Source organism: Vanessa atalanta, chromosome 22 (genome assembly GCF_905147765.1).
Source record: "Vanessa atalanta chromosome 22, ilVanAtal1.2, whole genome shotgun sequence".
Classification (NCBI taxonomy): domain Eukaryota; kingdom Metazoa; phylum Arthropoda; class Insecta; order Lepidoptera; family Nymphalidae; genus Vanessa; species Vanessa atalanta.
Genome location: NC_061892.1, coordinates 7,354,371 through 7,374,207, shown reverse-complemented (window position 1 = coordinate 7,374,207; position 19,837 = coordinate 7,354,371). Strand labels below are relative to the sequence as shown.

At 31.7% G+C, this 19,837-nt stretch overlaps 2 protein-coding genes across 3 annotated transcripts; both read left to right on the top strand.

The window, feature by feature from the left end:
- Positions 1–491: 491 nt before the first annotated feature.
- On the top strand, positions 492–8,297 carry LOC125072605 (trichohyalin-like). The gene is made up of 9 exons (XM_047683237.1): positions 492–545; positions 1,313–1,500; positions 3,485–3,635; positions 4,715–4,898; positions 5,535–5,713; positions 6,339–6,515; positions 7,129–7,341; positions 7,608–7,711; positions 8,207–8,297. The coding sequence occupies exons 1-9, from the start codon at positions 492–494 to the stop codon at positions 8,295–8,297; spliced, it is 1,341 nt and encodes a 446-aa protein (XP_047539193.1).
- Positions 8,298–8,759: 462 nt separating this feature from the next.
- On the top strand, positions 8,760–18,402 carry LOC125072727. 2 transcript variants are annotated; one of them, XM_047683406.1, is made up of 11 exons: positions 8,760–9,143; positions 9,511–9,648; positions 10,154–10,585; positions 10,858–11,443; positions 11,951–12,113; positions 13,264–13,310; positions 14,378–14,482; positions 15,287–15,393; positions 15,888–15,983; positions 16,303–16,485; positions 17,101–18,402. In XM_047683406.1, the coding sequence occupies exons 1-11, from the start codon at positions 9,042–9,044 to the stop codon at positions 17,392–17,394; spliced, it is 2,253 nt and encodes a 750-aa protein (XP_047539362.1). In that variant the 5' UTR covers positions 8,760–9,041; the 3' UTR covers positions 17,395–18,402. The 2 variants fall into 2 exon arrangements, with proteins under 2 accessions (XP_047539362.1, XP_047539363.1); XM_047683407.1 differs by lacking the exon at positions 9,511–9,648.
- The last annotated feature ends 1,435 nt before the right edge of the window (positions 18,403–19,837 follow it).

Sequence of the window (19,837 nt, the reverse complement as noted above, 5' to 3'; positions counted from 1 at the left end):
TACAAATCGCTTTGACATTTCACGACAGAATTCACTACTGAGCATCCAATTCGCTTCTCATTGAATAAAATATTACTATTGTATTGCCATTGGGCTTGTTGTTTAATTTAATTCCAGTAAAAAGCTAAAAACATAATTCAAATGTGATGCTTTAATATCTTCAAGATTATATAAAGAAAATGAGTAATTTAAATATTTTGAATGTAATTAATAATAACGATGCATCTTGGTTCCCATGGTTCATCGACTGACGTTAACATCAGATGTTTTCCCATCCTACCTGTTTAACATAAATATATACACTAAAAACGAAACGTGGTAAAAGTCGCTCGACACATACTTATGGATTTAATATCGCGTGTAACAAAGTACCCCAGTAACGGTTGACTGTTGGATCGATTTCTCCGAAGTATAATATTTCAAGTGTCACCGGCAGAGACAAGTTCAAATACATCGTCATTTTTCATTATAAAATGGTCAAAGTAAACAAAATGTGTTCAAAACCGAAGGCAGTTTATTTCGGACATCCAATTCCTTTTTGGAAGGTAAATATATATTCTTTAATTTATACTATACCGTATTAAAAAATGTAATCCATCAATTAATTATTCGCATACCTTTAAATGTCATAACAATTATACTAAAAACAACAACTTAAGGTTTTTTCGGATCGCACGTGGCATTGGCGAAATAATCTGTGCCTTTTTGGCACAAATAAAAGTCACAAAAAAAAAGATGTTTTCGAAATCCATTTGAATTTGAAAGGAAAGAGCGATTCTATTGAATTGATTTATTGTCATAAAGAAATTTTTAGCTGCCAGTAATAAATATAAAAACTGTGGCTGAAAATCCGGACTATAGCAATCAATCACTTATTTAAAGAAATATTGGTTTTATTTTTCATGTATCAACAAAAAAAAATAGTTGCAGTTTTACCCAAAAATTTTTAAAATATTTTTTTTATGTTTCGGTATAGTGTTACACATATTTTAAACTCTCTTATTGAATTCGTTTGTCCCTTTTCAAATATTATTATTATTTAAACAAAGTATTGATTTTTGTAAATATATTTTCAGGTAAGGCAACATTGCGATTCCGAAACGGTTATTGACGTAAATGAAATGAAGAAAACAATAGATATTGTGGACTACGATAAAGTACATATTCAAAAGTAAGTTTATATTTAAAAAAAAAATACTTAAATACATATAAATACTCATTTGAAATAATAATAATTTGCAGAGCTATAGTAAATAGGGCAGAAGAGAAGGTCAGGAAGTTACTAAATCAAGAAGAAATTAACCTTTGACAGAGGAGAGAAAAATTAAAGAACATCCTACATAAAGAAGAACACGAATTGGATCATGAACTATATACTAAAAGAGCTATGCAAGAATGTAAATATTGTACTGAAAGAGACAGCAAGATACAGAAATATGAAGAAGAATTAGAGAGGGAAAAAGAAAGAAATTGTCTAAAGGCTTTAGAGAGAGAAAAAATGTATGTATACCAGTAGACTGAGATCGATAGGAGTATGTATATACGAGTTTTTAGTAGCCGATAACTTTGCTAACGATCATTTTAAGTCCTTTGGCCTTTCCCTTTTGATAATTATTATAATTTCTGATGCGTATTTGCGTTGGTCTCCTGTTTTAGCGTTTTACTCTTTACCTTGAAATTAAATTGTAAATAGTTTTTTTTAATATACAAGCAAAAAACAGGATTTAAATTTAAGTCCAAACTAATGATACTTTTCAAAGAAACATGAGACATAAAATGTCTATATATTCACCTTGGCAACGATTTTTGGAGAAATTATTACTACCGGTTTTACAAGGATGGAAATGATTGTATTATATTGAAGCTCGACGACCTATTATTATAAGTACACCGAACATTCGAATCCCGATTCGGTCTAGCATTTGATTCAGTACATAATAATATATTTCCAGAAAATATACCAGTGCTTCTACATCAGACAATAGGGCGGCCATAGTCGCAGTGTCACGCCGATTACGAATAAGCCATTAAGTTGTTTTACAATATTCGGGATGTTAGTATGGAGGTGTGTTATTTCATTCCCGCACGAGGAGGGACATTTATCCCCATGCGGTATTAATAATAACCGCAGCTGATATGTTAAAGGGCATAGAGGGTGGGGAAATTCACAAAAACCGCACTCAACGCATGTTTGATGCAAATATTTGCCAACAGGGGAAAATACCCTTACAGCTACATCTCCTTATGAAAGTCCCAAACTAAAAAAAATCATAGATTGCTTTTCGACATATTATTAAAGCATTCGTTCATGGAACTCATTCCATCCTTTAACACACTTTTACAAATACAATTTAAAAATCATATTTCGTTTGTTTGTATGTGATAACGTTTTAACTGCCTCGTAAGTCTATTGGCTAGATAAATGCAGCAGATCTCGAGGTCAGAGCTTCAAAAGTCCAGGTCGGTCCGATGATAAGTTTTTGGGTTTGTCTATCGAAAAATTCTCAGTAACAGCATGGAATTTGGAAGAGTTAACACTCCCGTTCCTAGGAAAGGACGTAAAGCCGTTGGTCCTGCGCCTTAACTCTTTCCGGTCGTATCGGATTCCCATAGGATTATGAGGATGAGGGAATAGAGAGTGCACATGTGTTTGCCCTCACACTTGTGCACTGTGTGTCTTCCGTAATTGGCTGGTTTCCCCTGAGGTCGCCGTGGCCGAAATCGCTCAGGACAACATAATCACAACATGTTACTTACAAACTATATAAAACTAATTGATTAAATAGAACAATACTTTAGCAGCTCACTCTCAACTACTCGTAGTTTATAAGTTGCTAGAGGGTAGGTCATAAATATACTACCAGTTTCTTATTTCTTTTCTTTTCATTATTATGATGAAAAACGCGTAAGGTCTTTTAAAATGTTGCGATTTATACATGAACTATTTTTAACTCTTATTTGTATATTGTTAAGGACTTATTGTTAATGTATTTTTTTTACATTAACAGCCTGTAAATTTCCCACTGCTAGGCTAAGGTCTCCTCTCCCTTTAAGGGGAAGGTTTTGGAGCATATTCCACTATGCTGCTCATGCTCATGGGTTGGTGGAATACGCATGTGACAGAATTTTGTTGAAATTAGACACATGCAGGTTTCCTCACGATGTTTTCCTTCACCGCAGATCACGAGATGAATTATAAACACAAATTAAGCACATGAAAATTCAGTGGTGCTTGCCTGGGTTTGAACCCGAAATCATCGGTTAGGATGCACGAGTTCTAATCACTGTGCCATCTCGACATAATGTATATTTTTACATAAAAAAATATTTTCAAATATTATTCTTTTGTTGTAACATAGGCGGTCATTTAGTTCAGCCTACAATTGTACCCATATTTATAGAGGATTGGGCTAAATCTGTCAGAAAAAATTATTTCGATCTAACTCTAACTACATTTTGATTAATTTAATGAAATTGTATTCAGAGCTTACGGCATGCGCTGCACAAAATCCGACGAGATCAAACTACGTGAAATTCAGAAGATGCAAATACAAGAAAAAACAAATATAGAAAAGAACGAAGCAGAAGTTGATGAATTATGGCACAACGTTCTGATGAATGATCTTAGAAGAAAGGTTAGTCAAATTCACTTAATAAGAATGATCAGTGATTAAATATGTAGAGACTCTAATATTCCCATTTTCGTCTTCAATTAAGCTTACAAAGTTTGTTTGAAGTGATTAGACAATGTACTTAAATCAGGACTAAACTTGCAACATTCACATCTATATACCCTATATTATGTAAAGAATTATTTTGCACTCCAACATCTAAAACAAATTTAGGTAAATACGCACCTCTTAACAGACTCATGAATTCGTTTAATGACTTGTCAACTAACGGCGTTATTTTATTAAACTATTTTTTTTAAACATTCCAAAGATCTCATTGTTCGATCTCATACCTTTTATAATATAAGTAATATATTTAAGTTTATTTTTTCTTTTTTGCTTTTATATTCCTCAGTACAGTATTTTATCTTTGTTGTTTTAATTTGAATTATTATTAAGTTATTAAAATTTGATTTTATATTTTATATAGGTTAGTTTGGTTTATATAAACTATATCAAAAATATTTTTGAAGGTCAATGTTGTTCACACCTTTAATTACAGATATTAAGTTTAAGTACTTAGTGATAAGTTGATGGCGTAACTTTACAATAAATAAATGAATATGTCGCTTGAGCTGTTATCGCTTACAAATTTGATAGATCGAGTTAAAAAAATATATAAAGATACCAGGTTTATGTTATAAGTATTTCTGGCTGGTCCAACTTTACAAATTAAATTATTTAAAAACGACGAATTAACCTCAAACATATAGGACATAATAAACATTCCTTAAATTCTCAATTCGCCACTTTTCATAGCAAGTAAAAGGTTAAGTACCTTCTGCCGTGTGTACGCTGGCCCTCATTTATTAAATCGAATTACAGCAATTTAAGGTTCTATTTGGCCAAAGAACAAGTAATGACTTGCTATTCATCCAGGCGGGCATTCACGAGGCCTACCAAGTAAATTGTTCATTATTCTTGGCCAATATAGCATCAGAATCATTATTTTGATAATGTCAAATGATTTAATTTCATTTTATTTAAAATTTTCTATTATAAATAGTTAAGATTCTAATTACATTGTTTTTTCGTCGTTATAGGAAGAAAACGAGAGAATTCAATCGGAAAAACGGAGACAAGAAATGTTTGAACGTCGAATGGCATACGACCAACAGATAACCAGCGCTAATAGACAGAGGCAAGAAGTCTTGCAGACTGAGAGAGAAGTAGAGAACAGAAGATTGGAAAACATAAAGAAGAAAATGGAACAAGATTATTATGATGGTAATAAATAAAAATATTGGTTTATTTTTTGCCCAGAGGATCTTAATCGCAATTCAACGAGGATATGTTGCTAGCATTTTTTGTCACACGGAATGTATATATCAACAGTAACATTAATTAATTCTTATTTGTAGATAACTAAGACCTTAATGTTAATGATTCTTATGTAAATGAAATTATTTCAGAATATAAAAATCTGTGTGGTTACACAGGTTATATACATATAATTATATCTATGTATAAAAAGACCCAATAAAATACCAATGTGATTTTTAATTATATAACTCAAAATAAGAAAGGAATCGGTAATACTAGGTAATCGACTGGACAAAAAATTTTACTCGTATAATCGAATGGTGCGCGCGTTAATGTAGCGGAAATATTTTTTTTTAATATTTCAGCTTGAATAGATATGTTAAACCAACTTATAAAAAAGTTACTGTCAGTAAATGTAACCAAGTTATATTAAAAATATTTAATATTTATTGTAAGAAGCCTTAATTTTGAAATAATATACATGTATAAAAAGTAGTTTTTTTCGCATAAATTACTTCCATCGATATACGGTTACATTTATTATATATTTTATGAAATTCATGAAAACTAATTTGACGGCGTGTGATAATATTATTTCAGCAATCAAAAGAAAAAAGGATCAGCAGATGCTGAATAAAAAGAACTTCATAGAGGGGTATGAGTTGAAACAGATGGAACTAAGAAATAAAAAGAGACAAGAAAGGGAGATGGATGTTAGCACGATTTTAACAGCAATGGAAGAATTGAGAAAGGAGAGGCAGAGAGAGTTGGACCAAATTGTAAGAATTGTTTTCCAAAATTGTAATTTCTTGCAATATTTCAACGTTTGCAGGAAAATATCCAATTCCTTCATTGTTTTATAACGTTCGACTTGCAACAATTGCGCGAAAGTACTTATTTTGTAAAAGCATACATGTTCTTTAAAAGTCAATGATAAACAAAATACTGATACCCCTGTATTTCAAATAAATCACAAACAAAATACTGATACCCCTGTATTTCAAATAAACAATAGAAAAATCTGTAACACCATAAGGTACCAATATAAGGTAACATTCATTCATCCTAACCGATTTCGATACGAGCCACTTGTGCAGGAATTATTATGTTTATGTGTGTCCACTCACACAAGTACGCGCTCTATTAATTTAATAGGACGGAAATATTATGAAAAAGTTCATAAATTCAGTTCGTTACACTTACATGGTTTAAACACTACCAACTTTCAAACTCTGAATTACTTGACAGAAAACCCCTACTTATTTTATTGGTAATCGGTTCAAGTCCCGATCTCATTACCTTCTGTAGACTATATATATTTTAGTATCTACCAAATTATTCGGAAATTAATAAGATTTAAATGATAAAAGCAGCAGGTGAGATGGTTTTATTAATTACTTCCAGCAAGCTCTAAAAATAGAGAAGCAAGTATTTGTGGAAAATTTCAACCGTGAGAAAAAGATGGCAGATCAATTAGAAAGGGATGCAGAAAGAATAACAACAGAGTGGAAGGCGCAAGGAGAGAAAGAGTCAGACGAAATTAACAGACGAATCGAAATGAATAAATGGACAAATAAAGTCGTAAGTGTGATTATCTTTGAGTTCCTTATGAATGTATAGAGCATTTATCTTATATACAATTTTAATTATATTCAATACTATTAATCCGCCCTGGCTATGCACGGGTATAAATTATTAATAAGAGAACGTCAAAATTAATGTTACAGTCAGTTATCTGATCTTCTAGAGAATTTATAACCTACTTCACTCATGAATAGTGTTTTCTACCAGTGAAAAAAAATCAATTAACTTAAATTAACATTTAAGTCATACTAATTGTTAAATTACTTTTAAGAAAATTCTTTGCTACAGTTAGGAATGTGTTCTCCTATTATTGTTAGAACATATTTTCATATTTAGTTTAATCAGATATAAGGCATGTGTTGTATGTATACTATGTTATGTGCAACTAATGTAGATGCAAATAAATAGTTATATAAATGTCAATTTAAGGTCGTAGTTGTTTATTAATCTTAACTCCTCCTGCTATTGGAATAGACTATTCGTGTGTTGTGTGTGATTTTAAAAAGAAACTCAACCTTTTTCTAAATCATATTAATTATAACCCCTTAATAAATAAAATATGTACGTTTACCTCCAATCTAAAAGGAAGATAACAATGTTTTAATTAAAGACTGCAGCTCAAGAATACAAAAGGCACATCGAAGAAAGGAATCGGGAATTAGAAAAAAAAAGACAAGAGAGAAGGGAGAACATGGAACGTGTGAAAAGGATGGCATTCAATGAGTTACGGAATAATTTGAACAGTGCCAATGAGGAAATGAGACGACAGATCGAATATCGTAATGCTTTAACCAATCAAATACGAGATAACGGAAAAATATTGGTAAGTATTCAAATTTTATTACATTTATGTTCTAACTTGCGGTTCGAAATATTGTATTAATTGAATTATTTAATTTTTTTTTTTATTATAATTTAGCAAAGTACAAATATTTTACAGTTTAGTTTTGTTTTTCTTGTTTAAGGAAAAAAATATGCCTTTAAGTATGTACATATATGTATAAATGTAAAATAGTAAGATAATCTTGTATATAAATAAAATTTAAACAATGTCTGGACGATGATGTAAGTATAAAAATGTAATTTCAGGAACTTGAATTGAACGGAATTGAAAGAAAACAACGTCCGTTTACAAAAAAAGCGATTATGTTTAAGGAAGCGATGAGAAATAAGATCGACCACTCGTCTGTAAGGTTAGTTACAAACGATTTTAAATTATCTTTGGAAGACGCAGTTTTCTTGGTGGTAGGGCTTTGTGCAAGCCAGACGAGCTTACGGACGGGTAGAACCCACACAGATTTTCCACCGCCAAGCATTAATACATAGAATTAGTGAGCTAGTGTAGCTACATATGCAAAGTAAAGGACATTTCAAAATTCCCAAAGTTGGTAACACATTTAATTTCGCGCACATTTAGCAAGTTGTTTGAGCTGTAACATATAGTAAATATATCTTACAACGCAAATGTCTATGGGCGGTGATGACCACTTACCATCGGATGGCTCGTTAATTACGCTAAAATAAAAATATTTTTACAAGTTGGACTGTTAGTTCTGAGAGCAACCAGCTTTATAACGTAAATATACAAGTACCTATATATAAATCATTTAATGTAACGTAACGTTACAAGTTTCCATTTTTATTATTTACACTTAAATAAGATTAACATAATAAATATATTGTTTCAGTAAGAATCCTGTTCATCCATTTACAAGAACGATACAGGCAAATGAAGATAATTTTACTGTACTACCATTCATTAATAAATATGGATTATAAATATTATTGATTGTGAAATAAATTATTATTCGCAATACGGCTTAATAAATTTATTGGTAAATTAAATTACTAATACCTTTTCATATTTAAAAAAAATGTTGCTGTCGTATCATTTTTATTAATATATGTTTTTAACTTTTCTTTATTTTAATATACGAATATAATTGTTGCAAAATTAATCATATATCTAAAATATTTAACGCTTATGTATCGTTATGATTGTACAAAATGTTATTTGTTACTAGCGACATCTCTTGACAAGAGTATACATTAAGTATTTATTTTTCTCTAAGAATTTTAATTAGCAGATCAGACATACAAAACAATCAATACTTCATTATTGACTCAGAATTGTTAATATTTTAGAATTACAAAATATTACATATATTAAAAGTTATTTTAAAAAACCGTTAAATCTGAAGCAAAATCAAAACGCTTACTACTTCTGCGCTCAGCGCTTAGCGCTATGTGATTTCAGATTTGAATTATTCTCAAACAAATAAATCTGCTTTCATACTTTATCTTTATTATATATGTTTTTACGGATTTGTGTGTCGCAAAATAATATAATACATATTGCAAATAAAAATGAAAAGATTAAAAAGTGTATCCATTAATTTTTTTCCCATCACACGAGGCCCGAGGGTACTTCAAATAATAATAAATAAGTTTTGATTGTCATCCTTTATTTTTTTACATTGTTTTTGAGTGCACGTGCTTAAGTTTAGGGAATATTCGAACAGCATGGAACATGAAGAAAAACTTTCTCTCAGCGTTCTAGAAGACCGACCCTATCGATATTTACAACAGATGGCAAAATCTATTGGATTACCATCAAATTTTAAGGTATAAAATTATAAACGATATTTTTTCAATGTAGAACCAAGTAATATTTTATGGTTTTAATTGTATAGTGTTTTTCTTATTTATATCTCTTTTTAATAAAATACGTACTTATCTTTGAACTCGAATATATTCAAAACAATATGCATTTATGTTTTATTACTAATATATAATTAATTATATACAACAAACAATCCATTAATAAGTCTTTCAAAATTATTATCAGTTTAACTTCATTTGATTACAAATAAAGTTGTGTTTATAAAAATATATTGTTATAATACCTTCTCAATATAAATTTAATTACAAAAATAGAACTTACAGATAATTATTTCTGGTTCAAACAGTCTGTAAGCCTATTTCATTACAGAAAGTCTATTTAATAGAATTGATACAAGCTAAGAAGTTCAAAACTGAAAGAGAAGTTAATACTATTATACATAGAGTTAAACTTGAGCGATTGCAATTATCAAAAGCCAGAAGAGAAAGTAAAAGAAGAAAAATGCAGGTTCTTTTTTTTATATTTTTTCATTTTCAACTCATATTACACAAAAGCAAAGATAATTAAATTTACAGCCTTAAGTCTAAAAATTAATAAATACAATTTAATTTTTTTTTCTTATTGATATTATAAAAAAATAAAAATATACCTTTATAAGAAGTTTAATTTCTTTAATTAGAAACAATGATCTCTCTTAATTTTATACAATGAAATCAATCTCTCTTCTCTTTCCGTGCAAATTAATATATTTTTTACAATACTTTTTTAGGCTTTAGTACAAATTTTAATATTATGATTTTTTAAGTTTCTTAAGATAGGAATTTTTTTTTATTATTTCCAACAAACAATAGTATCAGCTTTTACTTTTCCTTATGAATACAATTTATCTTACAAATAATTTCTTCAAAATAGTTATAATATTAATACATGTACATGTTTTTGAAGCAATCATGATTGTCATGAATATTAAAAAAATATGTTTAATAATAATAATTATTATTTTAATTTGTAGATGACAGAAGTAGCATCAACAAGCAGATCCTGCTTCTCTCCACCCATAACAATGACACCAAAACGTTCAAATCAAATGTATGTGAGATGCAGTCCAGAACAACGCAGACCTCTCATCACTTATAATCCAAAACGGAATTTAATACAAAATCTTAATCAAAATCCCACACCAAATTCAGCAACTTCATGTGGTAGAATATTAAGAAGTTTTAACATGAAAACTTTAAAACCCAATTATGCATTAATGAATGGTCAGGATATATTCAAGTCGCATACAAATCCAAAAGAAACGAAAATCAAAATAATAACAAACAGTGGTGGATTCCCTCAGTTCAATGTCACTGCTAAGTGTGTTGTGAAAAAGCACAGGCCCAGTGTATTAGCCAATGGGAAGACAGCCTTGAAGACACATTTAATGCTAACCCAAAGCATGGTAAGTATATTTATAATATATATACTTTTCTTATTCAAACTAGATATTTGAATAAAATAAATATCCTACTACTCGATAAATAAAGGGTTCCCCCATTCTGATTGGCAAAAATGACATATAATGACATAAACTGAAGTATAATATGAAAATTCCTGGTTATGCACATATTTTAACCCACTATCTTTGGTTAACATTCATAGTTATAATTTCGATTTATTTCTTCTACTTGGTCATTTAGGCTTAATAACTATATTCAATCTTTGAAATTTCAGGATTTATTACAAAATCCAATACCAGCAAAGCGTCAACGAACTCTAAGCGGTATATATCCATTAATACCTTCAGATACAATACCAAGAAATCTTCAAACTACCGAGAGTGTTTGTTTACGTAAAATAGACGGTAGTTTGACAAAGATCAATGCATTAGTGCAGAAACGTAATATAGATATTATACCACGACAAAAAAATAACTTCAAAAATACTGAAGTAAATATTCAAGACATATTGAATAGTATTGATGCCAATACAGACCATATCACAGATGGTAATAGAAATAATGAATATTTGCAAACACAATATCCAAATTTATCAAGTATAGACGCAGCATACAGTAATATGTATAATACCCAAGCGCCTGGTATTGAAAATAATTTAAAAGAAAATGACATGGATATTTACTCGGTTTATTATCACAAAAAAATCAGAGCCGAACAAATAAGATGTCAACGGTTGAGAGAAATGCAAGATAATGAAAGATTACCGAAGATCGGTGATGTTTTTAGTAAATTCAGTGATGTTTATAGGAGAGATTTGACGCAGCCTCTGTATGTGCAAGTCAGCACTGAAGCCGAGAGAAGTATGTTCATATTTTGTAGTTTATATTTATATGTTCTACTGACAGATGGTTACAGGAGCCATTTCTAAGGGACTATTCACTATGAAGGACTTATCATAATGAGTTTGGAACATAAGTGCATTCTTTATTCCTTTACTCTCATAATCCGATGGGACCACAAATTGGATATGACCTAAAAGTATCTATCTGCAAGACGAAAGGCTTTACATTCCATCTGAGGCAGAGTGTACATAGTTCCAACTTCCATTCCGAGCTGCTACTGAGAATTCTTTGACAGAAAAACCAATAAATTTGTTTTCAATCAATCTTGTCGGAATGTTAATTTGAAATTGGAATGCTAGAAAGATAGAGACTGCACCTGTGTTAATGGACACATTTGTGCACTACAATATACACAGGTTCCTATTTTAAGATTGGTTGCCATGATTGTGATATTACTAAACCGACTACATTACAAAACCATAAAAGATACATTTAAGATAATTACTATCCCATATCAAATTTCAGGTCAAAATCATCCATTTTATGTTACCAGAGGTCCGGCAAATACGATTATGCTGGAACATCTATACAATTTTAAAAGTCAATTACTAACAAACGCACCGTTACTGCAAATAGCAACTACGTCCAACACAAAATGTGTCTACAGCACACCTATTATTGCAACTGCGTGAGTATTCTTTATAGATTTTAATGTATTGTTTGATAAATAAATACAAATTATTAAAACTAATTTAATTTAACTTTAATTTGTTAACATATATCAAGCGCAACGATCGGACAGTGCGTACGCAAGATATTCGTAATGTAATCTGATTATGCGCAACGAGTTTTACTTTTTGAAAAATTATACCCTGTACAAGAAAGCTTGATCTTTTCGACAGATGTAAATTTTTCTGTTCGACATAACTTTGCAATGACGACATATTATTTTCTCAATTTAATGATTTTAAAAATTGAAAAAATATTTTAAAAAATACGTATAATACAAAAGTCTCTAAAGGTTCGAGCGTTATCCGCAAAATTTTAAGACTTTTTATTGCTTCAAAGTAAAATTTAAATAGAAACACTGAAAATAATAGACGCTTGTACAATGTTACATCCGTCGGACGCCAGGGACACGAATAACATGCAGTAACTGCTACAAATATCGATAAAAAAAATCATTATTAAAGATCATTGTTAAGTTATTGTTACGAACGGGGTTCCTTTTGGTTGGAGTTTTTTTTGGCTAGTGGTTGGGGTCTCTTTAGCTGTTATAACTCTTTTTAGAAAAATAAGATAAAAAAAAGTATGGAATTCTATTTGAATTACGCATTTCCATTGTTTCCCATCACTAGCCCGTCTGTCAAATAGATAAAACTAACTTAAATAGGGTATAGTGTCGACTTGTATACACTTATAGGTTGTTCCAACCACGATAACCTAAATATAAATAAACGACTTCGACACCGAATTAACGCGATATCAACGGTCGAGGTCTGGAATAATCTATGATATCCTTTGAAAGTGGAGTTAAACTGGATATAACTAGTTAAATCTAATGTTTTTGTATTATATATAAACAAAGCAAAACTATATAGCGAAAGCAACTTAGTTCCAAAAGGATGTCCCACGACGCATCTTTTTTCTTTAGCTTTACTCCTGTGTTTGGAATAGCATATAACACAGAACAATAATCAATATTACTTTAAACGACACATTCTTTGTAATACGAATTACCGTTTGTCTAAATGTAACATGTGTGGTCCCGCCTTTACCCTCTCCCTTGCACTCACATTTGCACTTTGCTTGTTTGCTTGCATGTTTGACACGCTTAGTGTGGCGCAACCCTCGACGATTGTGTCGAACGAAGCTTATGTTTCTTGTAAGTTTTAACACATTTTATTTTATAATATCATACATACATATATATTTTCTTATAAAATTGGTGGATTTGTTTTTTTGTCTTGGGTTCAAATTGAGGCAAGTTCAAACTGTATTTGTGCTTAATTGATTTTTGCTCTGCATCTTCTTCAGCGAATTTAACATTTCAGACTTTTAATTTACTATATATGGGATAGTTCAATAAATCCAACACCTGCTCCTCTTTTTTTATTATTTGTACAAGAACAGCTTTTACTGCATATCGAAGTTAAAATGTTTAAATTGAAGTTAAGAAGAGTTAGTAATGACTTCAATCAAATATAATAATAATTATACATATATCTTACTTTGATATTTACGCCTATATACGTATATACTGTAAGAAATATTAATCAATGCTGTGTGCCACTAACCTTGGAGACTTAGATGTTACGTCCCTTGTGCCTGTAGTTACACTGGCTCACTCACCTTTCAAACCGTAACACAACAGACTAAGTATTGCTACTTCGCTACCTAACCTACACAGACAGTCTTGTAAAGAGATGTACCACTTAGTTAACTATAATATATTTACTGTAAGCATTGTTTAAAGTTGATTCGTTAAACGATGCTTTGTCTTCTTCTTTCGAATGTCAAATCAATGGTGATAGAAAAAGACACAAATGTTCCATTAGACACCCGCTGAACAAAGTTTATAAGTATGCAAGGACTTGGTAATTAGGCGTAATTTAAATATACATAAGCAGCCCGTAAATGTCCCACTGCTGGGATAAAGGCCTCCTCTCCCTTTGAGGAGAAGGTTTGGAGCATATTCCACCACGCTGCTCCAATGCGGGTTGGCGGAATACACATGTGGCTGAATTTCGTTGAAATTAGACACATGCAGGTTTCCTCACGATATTTTCCTTCACCGCCGAGCACGAGATGAATTATAAACACAAATTAAGCACATGAAATTTCAGTGGTGCCTGCCTGGGTTTGAACTCGAAATCATCGGTTAAGATGCACGCGTTCTAACCACTGGGCCATCTCGGCTCACTTTAAATATATTCGTATAATAATTTCCAGCGTTCGAGGTGGATAGTCATCGTAATCAACACGACATCGATCCGAGGTTGTACGAATTCCTACACTTCTCAGAGCAGACGAGGAGGAATTATTCACATTGTGATGGTAAGTGATATCACAGTATGTGAAATCAATGCAATGTTGTTTCTTACGGAAACACAAATAATCCGTCCTGTTGATAACAGTTATCACAATTATTCGGGCTATATTCTCGAAGAGTCCTTTAAAGCGAAAGCTGGAGTCTGCTTGATCGTCAGGACGGATTGCACAAGGCTTTGTGCAGATTAACCATGACCTTGCACATCCTACGTACTCCCGTAGCTTTTCGCATCATTCCAATATCATACAAGTTGATTCCAACCTAAACATCGTACTACGAAAACCTACAGTCGTTTCCAATGGCAGGAGAAGTAAAAATAATTAAACAATTTTGACTCATTTGGTCGATATTTTATATAATGGTATGAACTCCGTTGTATTCATTATGATTTGAATATGTTCAAGTAGTCATTAAGTCCAACAGTGTTTTATACAGCACTGTTTGTAGTGCGTAGCAGAGCTATTAACAAATTCCATGGCCTATGTAAATCTACGGTTTGATTACCCCTCCTGTCATTGGAATGTACCATAGAAATTATCAATTCCCATAACAATCTTTAGGTAATTCAATGATAGTGCTGAGTTAACGGTAGTTGTTATTGATTATCTGAACTAGCTTAATATTGTTGTAATTTTTGGTTATTTTGTTAATATAGTTTGGTCGAGTTTGTTTCTTATCAGTATATAAATGACAATTACCGCGACGGCACGAAAGTTGTATGATCGAGGCGTGCGCATGTTTGTGTATGGAGGGAGAGGGTTTATGTTTGAGTTTGTTTAGAGAAGATATAAATTACATAATATTAATAGATTTCAGTACATCGACGTCATCTTTGGGAACGTCTCAAGACATAAGCACGACCGTCTCTATTCCGGAGATGGTGGAAGATGCACTTGAAATTATAAGTCAGGATGGGGTGAGTATGTCTAATATTAAACAAATTTTTATACAAAGGTGGCAACATCGGTTCCTCGATTTTCTTAATATAGTCTTAATATTAAAAGTATTATGGACCACTACTAAATAATCTCTGACTGCCTTGTGGCTCTAATCGCTAGATATAAGGCCACAGATCCGGTGATTCTGAGTTCGATTCCCAGGTCGAATCGATTTTTGGGTATTTCTGACAAAAAACTTGCCTTTCCATTGGATTATGAAAGGAAGGCAAAACGGATTGCGGATTGCGAAAATATATCCTGCGTAGTTAGCTAGTCTTCCTTGAAATTTGCCGTCGAGGCTGAAATCGACACCGTCATCATAAAATAAAAATATATTTTATTCAGGTAGACATAAAATTATTACTAAATAGGCAAAGAAAAATGTAATGTCTTTTTCTCCTCTGTTTGTCAACCGACATTCGCTTTTCTTGTTTGGTATCTCTTGTTAACTCTATATTTCGTTACAATTCAGGATTATATGGAACAAATCGCAATGGACGTGAGTGTGCAATGCGTGCTCTGTACCTGGGCGGGACCCAAGATATTACTCGAATATCACATCAAAAAGGTTAGTATTAGGAGACAAAAACTGCCTAATACTTTTAGTACTTACATTTCGAGATTCTTTATAGGATTGGTACAGTTGAGTTAGATTATTAATTCAACCTACTAAGTTATTCTGTCAAGAAATTCTCAGAAGCAGTCCCAAAGTTTGGAAGTTACAGTCGCGCCTACCTTCGGCATGCACGAACGGCTGCCGGTCCTATAATTGAATTATCTCCAGTGAAATAACCGATGAATAGTGAAAACGGTCAGAAGAACATCAGCATCGTGCCAAATGTTGTCGGGCACTTAAAATAATGTGGTGTGTGTGTGTGTAACCTCAGGAGCACGCGCAGGCCATCCACCGGCAGCGCGGCAGCGAGTGGGCGGTGCCGTGGGCGGTGCCGGCGGCGCGGGGCGCGCGGGGCGCGGGCGGCGCGGCGCGGCACCTGCTGCAGCTGGGGGACGCGCTCTACGTGCTCAGCGCGCGCTACCGCGACCCCGACTGCTTCACGGCCTGCCTCGCCGTCAGTACCGCCGCTGCGGAGCTTCTTTGACGAGATTCGGAGCTCTCTCCCCTAATGAAAATTTTTTATCCGATACGTACAAGTTTCTGCACGATGTTTTCCGGCACCGTCGATAAGTTATAAAAGCAAATTAACCAGTGAAAACTGAGTGATAGTCTTCGGCTTAAGATTCACATCTTCTAACAATTTGGCCATATCCGCTCTCTCGACTCGTCCCACTCATTTGGGGTTGGCGCGATGTGTTTAACTACATTATTATAATGTAAGATTCCAGACACCTCCTTGACATCAGATTTCCCAGCAAATGTTTTTACTGAGCATTGGTATCCACTATCATACAGGTCATTAGTTTATTAAAGAATTCAGAAAAAAAAAAATCCAAACAAATATTCCTCATATAGTTTATTAAAAATATAAACATACAATTATGTACCATACCTGGCCACAAACTGCAGCAAATTGAGTATTTTAATATCAGACACTATTCATATTTAAATCTTAGATTAACAAATTGTAGCAATGAATATTAATCATAGCGGTGACAAAGCAAGTTTCATTGCAAACACGATTCTTAAAATAAAATATTCCAATGCAAATAATCATTTCTTTTTACAGTCATTATCGACGGAAAGTACACAAAAATACGGCTCTATAACAATTTACAACAAAGTCTCCGGTGAACCATTCTCGTGGAGCGGTCACATACAACCGCTACCGCTCAACCTGCCATATGAAAACGAGGCCAGCTGTCTCAAAGTAGAATTGTCTAAACTAGACTTACTACCCAATAGCGCTAACTTAAAACTATTCAACAGAGAGTTAGTGACAGACTCACCGAGCAAAGTCATTATAGGGCAACCCATATTTAATGATATACAATTGATAATATTCGTTAGGATTTTTAATTAAAACTTTTGGATAAATATTTGCAATGCTAGCGCCACATATGTGCAAATGAACGAACATCTATGATGTAAAGATGCTATGAAAGTATTTAACTACCAATTGGTTTTAAATATCATATTCATCGATAAAGTCCTTATTATAACTTTCAAAGCAATATTAATTATAACATTACATTTTCTCAATTTTTAAGACTGAATTTGTATAACAGAAAACCGACAGAAGACTCCTTCATAACATATTATAAAAGTTATTAAGGGTGTCACTAGGTAAACATTTCTGTCTCCTTCTTTCGAATGTCAAATCTATGATCTATAACAGAAAGAGATAGCAATGTTTATCTAAACACTCGCTAAACGACTTTAAAAAGTAAAACATTAATAGTGCCTTAACATTTTTAAACTCTTAACTTTTATATATTTCTACACGTAACGTTACAAAGTTGTAATTGGTTTTATCGTAACTTTATTTTTAATTAATATATTTACTTAATTTCTAACTTTGTTATTTTATGCTTATGGCAACACAAGTGTTAATTGTTCTAGTTTTAAGTTGTTGATTTTGAATCTTTTTTTTATTTTATAATCATGTTGATTACTTTCATCGTTTTATTTTAAGAGAAGTCTTTAATAATTATGTGCCATACTAACTTGTATTACTTTTTTTTTGTTAAACAAAGTATTTTTTTTTTAAATTTTCCAAGTATTTAAAGAATATTTTTATAGCATTACTTCAATATAGTTTATGATATGAATAAGAAATTATGAGAAAAATAACGCATAAATGCCTTCAACGTTTATTGTAGTTTATTATTGTTATTAACATTGAATTTGTATGTTTTTAACGAATTTTAAAGTCAATACTTTTGCGGCTTTAAGTATTAAAATTGTGACATCGATAAACATAACAGTATATTATGCTAACAATTCAAATAAATTCATCGTGAAAAAATCGTTATGTACTTCTTTTAAGCTCTCTGTTAAAAATTGTAATTTTGTAAAGTATTTTGCGACCGCGTCAAATATTTCTTTTGTTTTCTAATAAAGTTGATTAAAATTTAAGAAAGGTTATTTTATTTTAAATCAGTTGAATTGTTCAAGAATAAAAGTTACCCGACGTTGAGATAAACGTTTACCGAAGTTATTAAATAAACTAGTGTTACGAGACTAGCCCTAGCCTCCAATACGGTGCTACGTCATAGGATATCATAATTAATAATATCATTAATAATGTCACATTATTATTATTACATATTATTACAATTATTATTGTAATTAATTGATCAATAATTTGTACAACTTTAGTTGATATTATTTTATAACATTTATAACTGGCATGTAACACTATTTCTTATTTTAAAAGTGATTGAGCTGTCATAAGGAAAACAATTAGATGATTGGGGCATTGTAAAAATATAGAGAGAGATTGAAACATCATGGCACAACATAATTTTATTTTGCCATCCCGAACTACTGAAATTACACTAGTGTTGCAGATCGATATTCCACTATCGATAGACTATCGATAGTTAAGGTGTTAGCGATAGTATTGATAGTCTATCGATAGTATTGTCAGGTGTCAGTACTATCGACAGTATCGATAGCTTCTCTTGAGCAATACTATCGATAGTATTGCAAAAACCATTACTTTTAACCTAAACTATCGATAGGCCAAAACTATCAATAGTGTCGCTGCTACCAATAATATTGCTTACAGAGAGCTAGCGATAGTATCGATAGTATTGGCCTATCGATAGTTTTCGAAGTCAACTATCGATAGTCAAACTATAGACAGTTCTGCAACGCTAAAATAAACGTATTTAATAATGGGCACTTCCATACATTTAAAATAATAACTTAAAAAAACATTTTATACCTCTGAGAGTCTAGTTTGAAAAATACGTGTACATTTCGTAACCTCATATTTATTTCTTATGTACCCAAAGATGTTTAGTATTATTAACTACTTGTCCAAATTATTGGAACCTCACATATCGTATTTTAGTAACCCCATTTAATATGCAAATAAACCAATAGCCCTTTCAAATTGATGAAGGAGAAGAAATAAAAAAAAACTTAAGATTTACGTATTCCATGCGTTTAACTAATAGCTCTGCTTTATTTTGTACTACAAACCATTCTTGATTAACGTATCCTTATTTATAATAAAACACTATTTCACTTAAGTACCTATATACTTTCATTAAACTTCGTGTAAATGTTTCGTCGATATTCAAAACGCCAAATTTCCCGAATCCATAGTGAATATCGTTGATTATTTAAGCTCTCGACCAATGACAACGCATCAATTCAATGTAAATTATTATATAATATATATATTTATTGATTATTCCTCTTGTGGTTCAAATAAGCTTGACAACAAATTTTCTTCATTAGATATATGGGTTATTAGTATTGTTATATTTTTTTCTTCCAAGGAGGTAATATAA

Coding starts and splice junctions, on each gene's coding strand:
- LOC125072727 (XM_047683406.1), top strand. CDS start 9,042: ATGGAACATGAAGAAAAACTTTCTCTCAGCGTTCTAGAAGACCGACCC. Junction 12,114..13,263: donor ACACCTATTATTGCAACTGC/GTGAGTATTCTT, acceptor TGACACGCTTAG/TGTGGCGCAACCCTCGACGA. Junction 15,394..15,887: donor AAATTATAAGTCAGGATGGG/GTGAGTATGTCT, acceptor GTTACAATTCAG/GATTATATGGAACAAATCGC.
- LOC125072605 (XM_047683237.1), top strand. CDS start 492: ATGTGTTCAAAACCGAAGGCAGTTTATTTCGGACATCCAATTCCTTTT. Junction 546..1,312: donor ATCCAATTCCTTTTTGGAAG/GTAAATATATAT, acceptor AACCTTTGACAG/AGGAGAGAAAAATTAAAGAA. Junction 1,501..3,484: donor GCTTTAGAGAGAGAAAAAAT/GTATGTATACCA, acceptor AATTGTATTCAG/AGCTTACGGCATGCGCTGCA.